Genomic DNA, 10,899 nt, shown 5'->3' with positions numbered 1-10,899 from the left:
GGATAAAACAAACCCATCCATCCGTCCATTTTCTTCCTCTTATCCAAGGGCCGGTCGACGATGTTTTCCAGCTCGGTCTGTTAGATCCAAAGGCGCTTTCAGGCCAGAACGGACATATGACCCCTCAAGCTAGTTCTTAGTTGTATCCTGGGGTCTCCTGCCAGTTGAAAGTGCCCGGAAGATCTCCAAAGGGAGGCGACCAGGAGGCGTCCTCATCAGATACCTGAACCACCTCACCTGGCTCCCTTTGCTGTGAAGGAGCTGCAGCTCTACAATTCCGAGCTCCCTCCAGATCCGAGCTCCACACTCTATCTCTAAGGCTGAGCCCAGACACCCTTCAGAGGAAGATCAGTTCAGCTGCTTGTAGCCGCGATCTCGTTCTTTCGGTCACTTCTCGAAGCTCATGACCACAGGGTGAGGGTTGGAACGTAGATTATCTAGTAAACCGAAAATGTTGCCTTTCGGCTCGGCTCCCTCTTCACAACACCTGCAATGCCGCTATCGCTCCACAAATCTGGCCTTCCAATTCGCGCTCCATTTATCCCTCATGTGTGAAAGAACCCCTGAGACACTTGAACTTAAGCTAACTCAATTTCTCTGTGAGAGAATACAGACTTCCGATGTTAAAGAAAACTGTAACCCACGAGCAGTTTTTCCAGGGAAACACTTTTTTTTTAAATGGAGGTGGGCGTATTTGTTACATCTGTGCACAAAAGCTTCTTTTTCCTAAACACCGGGGTCAAGGAAAGAAGATGAGCATCGCCCGACTCAGTTGCCATGGAGACCATGAGATGAAGATGTTGATAGTATCTAAGGGCTCACTGCAGGCAAACAGAGGGATGTGAAGATTTTTACTGTTCATTTCAATCACATCTGTGTTTTTTTTTTTTTTCTTCTCCTCCCCGGCTCAATATCTGAGATTTCATCTGCTGCATTCAGAGCTCATGTGGCGGCCGTCTCTTCTTTTCAGCGCCGTAATGACTGCTGCTGTACGCACATGTGGATAAGAGGACGGCTTCTGTCAGCCCAAAAACCCTTCAACTAAAATAACCCGAAATGAGACACTCTTAATAAAAGAAAAGACATTTATTGAGACATTTTTTTGGCCCATAGGAGCCGGAAAAAAAAAAAAAATCAAATAAAAGGGAATCAAACCAAAAAGGAAATGTATCCACTTTGAATCCTCCTCATTCTGACAACTTTGACATTTATACCAAGTTTCATCCTTAACTTATTGAAACAGTGGATATCTCTTTCTGGAATGAAACTCTTCAACCGAGAGTGAGTACAAAAAGAAATCATTGCACAGATTTACATATAATGCTGTGGAGAGAAAATTGCATTCACGGCATTAGAGAGAAGTATACCTTGTTAACAATCTCAAGAGGCACATAGTGGAGTTTTTAGAGAGCCACAGGCTGCGTTCACATGCACGACATGATGCTGATTATCACATGAGGAAGGAGGTTCGGTTTTCAGGATTTCAATTTGAAGCGAGATGATTTTCCCCTGGAGTCAGAGGGATTCATTTATTAACCAGGATGCTTAAAGTGGATCAATAAAGTGGAGTCATTTAATCGGTGTACACTGATTATGATGTTAGTCTGTTATGAGCAGAAAATCAGACCACGGGGAAATAAAAAAAAAAACAACAACTCCTGATTAATTGTGTGCGAGCATGTAAATAATACGCATGCATGAACTGTAAACAGCATGTGATTAACGAGTAAACATCCCACCCAACGAGTACAACAGACCAGACAAAGAAAACAAACAAACAAACAAACGAAGGGAAATGAATGAGAGGTTAAAACTCACATGGGGTCAGTTTGCATGAGTGTCAATAGAAGGGCTGTTAGCATCTTCAGGAGGCTACAACTGAACAAGTGATTGGCTATGAGCTTACATAATCGAGTAAATGTGTCATCTGGTTGATCCAATGCAAGAACTGACCTATTCCCGCAGCCCTGCAGCTACGTCTTTAAATTGGGATTGGACAACGTTCATTTTGCTCACTGCGGCATCGACTGTTGCTAATTCAGCTAATGTCATGACGCGTTCAATTTGATCTCGGAAGTCGGACATTCCAGTTGTCATCCCGAAAAACATCCTTACCCCTCTATACCACTCTAACTCTTTAATCCTGCTGTCCTAGTTTGTATGCTAAGCTAAGTTTGCACAGTCACAGCGTTCGCTTGCTTGCTACACCTGGGCCACAACCTGATACCTGGTCGTCAGGCTGTTAGTGTGAACTTTACCTAATTGGACATTAATGCGCTCAATTTAATTCATTTTCTCTCAACTTCACTGAACATTTGACTCTCTTCAGAGTAAAACTTAGTGTTGATTCAGGAGACTGGACTTCATGAAATGTACGGGTTGAACATGGTTCGTTAATGCACTTGTGTACATATAAAGGAAAGCAGACACTAGAATGAGTTAGACAACTCAAGTTTAAATTCAGTCAGGATGAAGAGCCCGCCTTGTCGTCGCAGAGAGATAAAAACACTGGCACAAATAAAAACAAGTTAAGACAGAATTGGATGTTAAATTATCGTACCACTAATCTAAATAAGTGATTCCCTTTTTTTCCTGGTTCTGACAGAGCTGCAAACACAGCTGATAAAAATGTGATTTTAAGAGTTGAGCTTTGCTTTTTTTTCTTTTTTTTTTTACTCCCTCTGCGTCCCTCCACAGACGGAGAGTAGAAATACATCAGACAGGTGATACACTGGGTGGTAAATCCCAGAAATAGCTGCCTGCCAAGGATATTTTATTTTGAGTAAAAGACCTCCGACCGCGGATTAGACCAGCTCGCAAAAAGCAGCGAGGTTCCCTCGGTGCCCCCCCCCCCCCCCCAACAGGAACCAGCGTTATAATATGCAAGTACTTTGGTGCAAACTATGCAGATCAGAATCTGAGCTGAGAACAGTCTAAATTTATGGAGTTATTATGTGAGTAGAAAAAAAGCCAGGAGCAGAAAATAGTTTTTAAACCATCCTGTGGTTTGAGTGAAATGAAGGAGAGGAATGTGCTGACCAGCGACAGAGAGCACAAACATTCCCACAATGCTTCTGGTCGTGAGAAGTCGGCTGGCGGGCAGCGACGTTCCCTCCGCCTGCAGACGCCTTTCTGTTTTACCGTCGCCTCAGTCACCCACGTCGCTGTCCTGGTCTCCTATCACCCACAGGAAGTGGAAACTGAGCGCCAGCAGGGCGGTGCCCAGCAGGTCGCCCAGAGCCGTCAGGTAGGGAATGGAAAAACTGTCCGGGTCTTTTCCGCTCCGCCACATGGAGTGAACCATCCAGTCAGCGATGCACAACAGCAGCAACACCTGGAAGGTAAAGAAAGGTGGATTCAGATATTGCAGCAAGTAGAGGAAACGTTACCTAAGATAGACTCATTCAACATCTGCTGGTTTGACCTGATAACTGGTTTCATATCCGGCAAACCGAGGGGCGTCCAAAACGGCCGTGTGGGGGTGCCTTAAAACCTCCTACCTTCTCTGGTCCAAACAAATCCAGAGCATTCAGGAGCAGAATCTAAAGTTAGAAGGAGGACATACTGGCTGCTGCATTGTTGTCAGAGAAGCCAGCACTTCAACATAGCATGTTTCCTTAATGTCTGATCAGATAGTAAGATCACTTTATCAGTTCACTCACTACTCATCTCACAGACTGCTCCTTTAAAAGCTTGCTGTATGCTTGCAAACACTTCCAAAGTTTCACAACAGAATATTACTGGATGGAAAAGCAGGCGGCCATGTTGTTACGCCCGATTACATATTCCATCACAAAATCTCTGTCAGAGAAAAATGTGGCGTCAGCAGGTTATCAGAGCTCGTGTATTAAACACAGGCGGTGATGTATTATCATAATCAATTCTCCTGATAGCATCGCCACTCGCTGTAATCTTAGCATGTCAATATCTTTTTAATGGCTGTAATACTTTTGTTGTTTTTATAATGTTTGTGCTGCCAGCTGCAGACAGCTCGTTTCCTCTTAAATTATAGACTCATCCTTATCTTTTAATAGACTTCTCTTTCTCTCTCCGAGGCGTTCCCTCCATGCGTGGAAACTTGAAATATGAATAACACTCTCTTAACTCGTCTCTCGGTCTGCTGCTCCGTCCATTACTCCTCCTCCTCTCGGTTACCGCTACAGTTTAAGTGTTTATGCATTTCTGCACGGCATTTTGATGCACTTATTTCCACCCCCCCCCCCCCCCCAGCCCTCGATAACACAAGCTCTTCTTTTCTCCATCTTTACTTCTCTTTCTATTCCTTTCTTCAAATCCAACTGCCACACTCACTTAACCTCCTTTCTTTTGCAGCATCGTTCTCTGTAATCGCTGCGAAAGAGATCGCTCCTTCCATGAGTCCAAATGAGCAAAACAAAAATAAATAAAGACGCGAGAATGAGTCGAGCTGCCACGTTCAGGCTCCATCTGAATTTCAGTGTTTCTGTTCCGAAACTACATTCTGCTGTGTGAGAAGGTAGAGACGATCGTCTCTCCACAGGAAGGTCGGGGGTTCAATCCCCAGCTCCTGCGCTCACATGTCCGATGTGTCCTTGGGCAAGACGCTTAACCCTGGAATGCTCCCGCTGCTTTGTCAGCAGTATATGAATGTGATGAGTTACTTCTGATGGACTCTTTACACAGCAGCGTCTACCATCAGTGTGTGAATGTGTCGGTGTGACATGCGGTGTGTAGAAAATAATATACAAGCTCAAGTCTACTTACAAAGAAAGTTTATTCATAAGAAATGAAACTGATGGTGTGTGATTTTCCAGGAGGAGCTGCATGTGCGAACGCGAAGAGACAACATTTTCACCCGGAGCACATCAGAACTGTCATGTGCTATCTATCATATTTACCCAGCACGGCTTCCCATCAAGGATACAAAAGTTTGTTTAGTTTCTCCGGCGAAACAAATACAGGAAGGATAAAAGTTTCCATCTGTTTGTTTTTTCAAAGATTAAGATGCATCCAATTTACACATTTAGAGAAAACAAATGAGGAAGAGACGATGAAAAGAGACAAATATACCGGAGTGCTGATCCATCATGAAGACGCTTTCTTTGTGTCTGTATTTGGTTCTTTAATCACGTCTAAATGGCGAATAGAAGAGAGGAAATGTCTACAAGATAAAGCTGTTTGATCTCCTCTGGCGGCCACATTCGCCTGCATCTGCCTTTGTATAAATTTCTCCAATTACGAAGCACTTACACAGGTGGCAGACGGAAATATGCAGCTGAAAATGAGCTTCTGAGTGTTGTTCAGTTTGTTGTGAGTACTGCTGGAAGAATGACTCCATTGAAATTCCTCTGGCTCTCTGAAGGACGAGTGCTGGACCACAGCCTGAGCAAATTCGAGAAACTTCATTTCCAGCTCAAATGTGTTCACTCGCGCAATTTTCCTTTTTATGGAGTTCCTTCAAACACGACATAAATACACGGACCTTTGGGTGAGACAAACTGTGATCTTGTTTTGCTGCAATACATTACTTTGAAAGTCCCCATGAAACATTTTCAACGTTTTAATCCAGCTTTCCTGTGTTAGATGTTCATTAAACTGCCAAATACACATCAATAAAGCATCATCTGAGTATTTTTTTAAAAATCTAAATAATTGATTTTCTCTTTAAGGTACAAAAAGTTTTTTTAATTTTTCCAGTTCACTGATTGAGCCAGCAGCTGCAAAATAAGCTGTAATGGTTGCAATGCAAAACTCAATTATTTTTAACTGATTTTAGAACCATATGTCAAGGTTTAAGGATTTGATTGTAAATGGACTTGAGCTTTGCATAGAGCTTTTCTTGACTTCTGGCTACTTAAATATGCTGCAGTGCATTGTCCCAGGACAACTCGAACAAGTGGCTGTCGGAGATCGGGATTGTACCCCTGACCTCCCGGTTGAGAGATGACCGACTCTCTCATTTGCAATGATTGGAATACAATCTACGTTTCAGGCTACACTCTGCTGTTTGCTCTGATTCACCTCTCTATGCCTCCTCTGCCTGTGTGCAGACATTTTAATTTAGTTTGCAACAAGCCTATATTCTGTGCTAACAGAAAGCAGCACATCCTGTCTGAAAGAATAATAATACATTGGACTCATATAGCGCTTTTCTGAATACTCAAAGGTGCTAAACAAAGAACAAAAACCAAAGAACACAATCAATAAAATAATCAATGAGAAGGGGAACAAAGCAGAGAGGAGGGTGAGTCCAGAGTTTGTCAGTGGTTTCATGCCATGTGTGAAAGAACGCACGCTGCGTCACTTAACGTCACTCTATTAGCGGCTGAGGAACACTGCAGGTATTTATCATCCGGGCAAACATAATTGGATTTGGTTGTACTCTTGGAAAATAACTGCTCAGTGGAGTGCTTGATTTGCAGACCATTACAAGCTGTTTCACATGGTCGATCCTACACTGAATGATAACAGAGCATGACTCGAATAAAATTACACCCAGGAATGACTTTATGATGCACAGAGGTGTTTTATTGTTGCAATTTCTGGGTAGAAGAGCTTTTATTTAAACAGATCGAGTCCAGAGGCATAGTGCAGAATGTTGCATCAAACTTTGGTCTTATGCAACCACTCAGACTAATACTTGCAAAGTATTAATGCACGATGTGCTCTGACTTCATCTAAATCTGCATGCACGTCAGTGTTTCCCGATAGACGATACTCGGGTATATTTCTGCCCTTTACTGCATGTTTCTATTCATAAAATTGTTGCGCACAGCTTACATTTCTCTGCAGCGACTTCCTGTCGATGATGTCCTGCACTTGTAGTTTATGGTTGCTGCGGACCTCATCAATAAGCCTCCTCATACATGGATGTGACAACAACAACAAAAGCAACCGAATACAACGTGGCGGGATTTGGATGGGAGCTACAAGCTAAGCTAACTCTAAGCAGAATCTAAAAGGCCAACAGGGTACCCCCGTGCACAGCCTATACGTTCTCAGGTGTGCACGGTTGCAGGAACACACCATGAAAAATAAATCAAAACTCTGTGGCACACTGAAAATAACTTTACTGTATTTTACTGTGAGCGAACAACGTGTTTTTCCATCGGTGGCATCCTCAGGTTCCACAAGGACGCTACAGGTTTTGTAAAGTTAAGTTATTTTCAGTGTGCCACGGGGCTATCTTTGAGCAGGTTCAGCTTCTTTGAGTCGTAGCAAAACCAAGAACCAAAATCTGTGGTTGTGACCCTTTAAGGGTCGAATCGATCCACTTGACCCCCCCAACAGAAGGGTAAAAAAAAAAATAGGACGGTACTGGTCCCTTATTTTGGTACCATTCCCAACTTCTGACGTTGGAAACGCCAATAAATGGGTACCGTACCGAACCAAACTGAATCAGACCGCTTGGTGGAAACAGGTCTATAGTGGCACCAGATTTCAGTACCCACACCTATCCCAACAACACCAAGGTGATATGGCGGTCAATCAATCCCATGTGTTGGAACATAACCTCGCATCTTTTATTCTCTATCCCAGCTTTAGGACAATAAGCACTGAGTTATAAGAGGCTCTGAATTTATTTCACAAACTTTTTATTCGGCATCTCTAGTCTGGATAGTTTCAGTCTCGAGGGTGAAGGAAAGGTTAGAGACACAAAGAAGAAAAAGACCTGAAGCATCTCTATCTTCGAGAATTAGAGAGAGAGAGAGAGAGTTAATTGTCACTTTCCGTGCTGTGGATTCAGTGCCCTCTGTCCTGGTTAACGAAGCGTGCCGTTACTAAATCCCCTCGATTCTGTCCAGTCGAGTCTGTCTCCGAGTGCACTCTAAATGACTCCTCACATTCTGGTGTCCTGAGACCTCGGGACGTTTCCAGGACCTCACTCAGCCGTTCGGGTGCCCGTTTCTGCTGCCTGCATGTTTCATTGCTGTGTAATTGCCATACAAAATGAGTTTGGGATGCATTAAGGTCCAGAATGACTTCATTATCACACTGCCACATTCTGTTCAGGTCAACATCATCATCATATTGATGCAGCGAGAAGCCTTTCCAGCTTTCCCACAGAGAGCAATACGAGGAGACATCCTGTATCCGGCCCTTTGGTCGGTCATCAGCAAATTTCTCCTGTGCTGTTAGCTTTTTCTCAAATAACCCTCTAACTCTCAATCTACATCTCATTTCCACTTCATCTCCTGCACCATCTGTTGTCAGTTCAGGACCACTTGCATTTAAATATTCTCCTTTGCAAGCTACACCTTTCTGCCGGGGAAAAGAGAGGAGTTTGTTCGACATAAGAGGAGAGAGAAGGCACATTTTGATCAGCCTCGCACTTCAGCTCAAGTGGTCTATTCCTCTACATGTAATGGACTGCTCTTCTTTAAAGTGCTTTTTTAGACTTTAAGCCACTCGAAACACTTTGCATTACATGTCAACCTTCGCCCCATCCACATTCACTGGTGGCAGGAGCTTCACCACAAGGTTAAAAAAACCTGCTCATTCACATTTTCAATCAGTGAGATGAAGCTCAAGGCCAAATCCACTGACAAAATCATCTCTCCAAGTTTTAGCTGACGAAGGTTCTTCAGTAAAAGGGTCTTTTTTCCCCACTAAATGTTTTCAATTCAAACAGAGTATCTGTCAAAACACAGACACATGTCTTTTAAGGGCAAGAAGGTGTCTTCGCAATCTCGGAACCCATCAGCGATAATAAGCGCTTTTCAGACGGCTTTTTTCACGAGGTGACTAAACCGTGCCATCATCACGTCTTTGTACATTCATAGTGATGCTGCAAAGGTCTATTATTGGTGTCCCAGTGTGTGAACTCACATTGCGTTCCGGCGTTGTGGAAGCACAGCACAGCGGGAGCTCCATGTAGACACACAGTCATACATGCACACACACAGAGCGTTAAGCTCCCCCCCCGCTCGCTCAGCTGAAACCCTCTCTCGCTTCTACAACGCCTCTTTTACGACCTCCAAAGACCGGTACAGAGTGGGGGACCACTTAGTCCCCCAATTTCGCCTCAGCGACATTCAGATTGAGGGTGAAACGTCACAGGGGCGTAAATATCGCGTCTTGAAAGGATAGTCTGAACAGGGCTTTCGTCTATCCCCCGTCTGATAAATGATATTACCTTGGGATAGGATGCCTATTTCTCAGTAGGTCAAATGTGGCCAACAGTTAGCATTTAACAACTTTACGCTAAGGCTTTCTTTAGCATGCGTCCTTTAAGTCGCAGACGTTAACGCTCTCATTTCTTGGTTCATTACGTCCCTCAGAGGCACTGAGTCTGTTTCCGACAGAGCACGCTGCAAGCACACATCAAGCTCAACAGAACATATCGGCCCAGACAGGAAGTCAGACGAGGAAACGCTCAGAGCACCCGATAATTTCAAAATAAAACACAATATACAGACTCCCAATTGTAAAGGACAAAGCAACATGTGGTTTGCACGTTGTTTACTCTACTCCCGCGTGATCTTACAGTTCTTTTGCGATCTGGTGAAGCCGTGAGTACAGCTGCGCTCAAGCTCAGGAAACGGACTCAGAGGGGCAGGCGGCGCCGTCGGAAGGAGCAAAACCGTGGCGCTGACTGAACCCAGCGCAGACGGACTCTGTAAAAACCACTGCTACGTCTCCTTTGACCACGTACTGACCCCTGTGACTTCTGGCCTGAGTTGTATCAAACATTTCATTACCACAGTCATGCACAGCCAAAACGGTTAAACTTTGTGTAACCTTTCCAGAGATTTTTTTCCTGACACCTACACTATAAAAGTACTGATTCTTACTTTGACACTCGTGTGGCTTATTGCACTCTGCTGCCAGAGTTCATTTTGCATTGCCTCGTTCATTGTCTGGATTGACTGCAGGCTAAAACAGCATGGTTAAAAAAATGTGTTGGGTATTGTTTAAGCTTGTTGTTCTGCTGTTTGGTTTGGCCAAGTTTTTTTTATACACTATGGATTTGTGCAAAAGCAACCACCGCTGTCTGCCAAAAAGCAGAACGCTGGTGAATTCAATGCCATTCTTCTTCTTTTCTTCCCCTCGGCGGCTGCACCGAGAGGCTCGCACAGATATCACAATGAGTCTGCAGAAATGTTTCAATTTCTCCCCCTAATTCTCTACGGCTTTTCACTTTAAATGGACCACTATCAAACCGCAGCATGTGCAATTTCTGCTTATCATTGCTATTAAAGAAACAGACTGTTACAGTACTTTCTACTTCATCTGAATGACATTATCAAACCCGCCATGCCTCCGACAGCTTAGCCAAACTGTGTCCAGCCGTGTGTTGGGCAAAAAGACTGAATATGAAATAATGTAAGGTCTGTGTGAACCTCAAATGGATCTGTGTCCATGTGAAGAGCTCCCGGTGACTGGATATTTCAAACGGAAGCCGTGTAACAATTCTTGGGGAGTTCTGGTATTTTTTAAACCTATAATTTCACATATTTTGTTGTCCAAATGGCTAACAGGTACAAACGCTTTTAGATTTACTCCAGTACTTTGCTTCAGCTAGAAGCAGAACAGACTATAATAACTATAATCTCAAATGTCCCAATCAAAAATACATCTGAGAAAAGTGCTTGTTTTTGCATCTCTCCGGCTCAGATTGTTTTTTTGATTGACAACTTGAAGAAACTGATAGAAGAATAAATCATTTGGTCAGAGAAGACTCATTTTTTAAAACTAAAAGCAGCAGTTGCATTCCTCTCTTTAAGACTCAGACTCCATTGTCAAAACCAGTCATGTTACCATGCAGAACATGGGAGTTTCTGATATACCTCTGCCTCCATTGGTTTGACTTTTTCTGTTATTGTGCACCTCTTGTGTGAGAATGCTTTGGTTGGATCCTTTACAATACTAGTGCGACACAAGATATCACTCAACGCTGCAGCAGGCCAGCAACTCCAC

General features: G+C 43.6%; 1 protein-coding gene across 2 annotated transcripts in view; it reads right to left on the bottom strand.

The window, feature by feature from the left end:
• Positions 1-1,067: 1,067 nt before the first annotated feature.
• slc41a2b (solute carrier family 41 member 2b) overlaps positions 1,068-10,899 on the bottom strand; it is a 41,645-nt gene continuing 31,813 nt past the window's right edge. For both annotated transcript variants that reach the window (XM_020634761.3, XM_020634760.3), the window contains exon 11: positions 1,068-3,334. In XM_020634761.3, the coding sequence (XP_020490417.1) occupies positions 3,149-3,334 (186 nt within the window). In that variant the 3' untranslated portion in view covers positions 1,068-3,148. The remainder of the gene's footprint in view (positions 3,335-10,899) is intronic.

Source organism: Labrus bergylta, chromosome 23 (genome assembly GCF_963930695.1).
Source record: "Labrus bergylta chromosome 23, fLabBer1.1, whole genome shotgun sequence".
NCBI lineage: Eukaryota > Metazoa > Chordata > Actinopteri > Labriformes > Labridae > Labrus > Labrus bergylta.
This window is presented reverse-complemented; position numbering and strand designations above follow the sequence as displayed.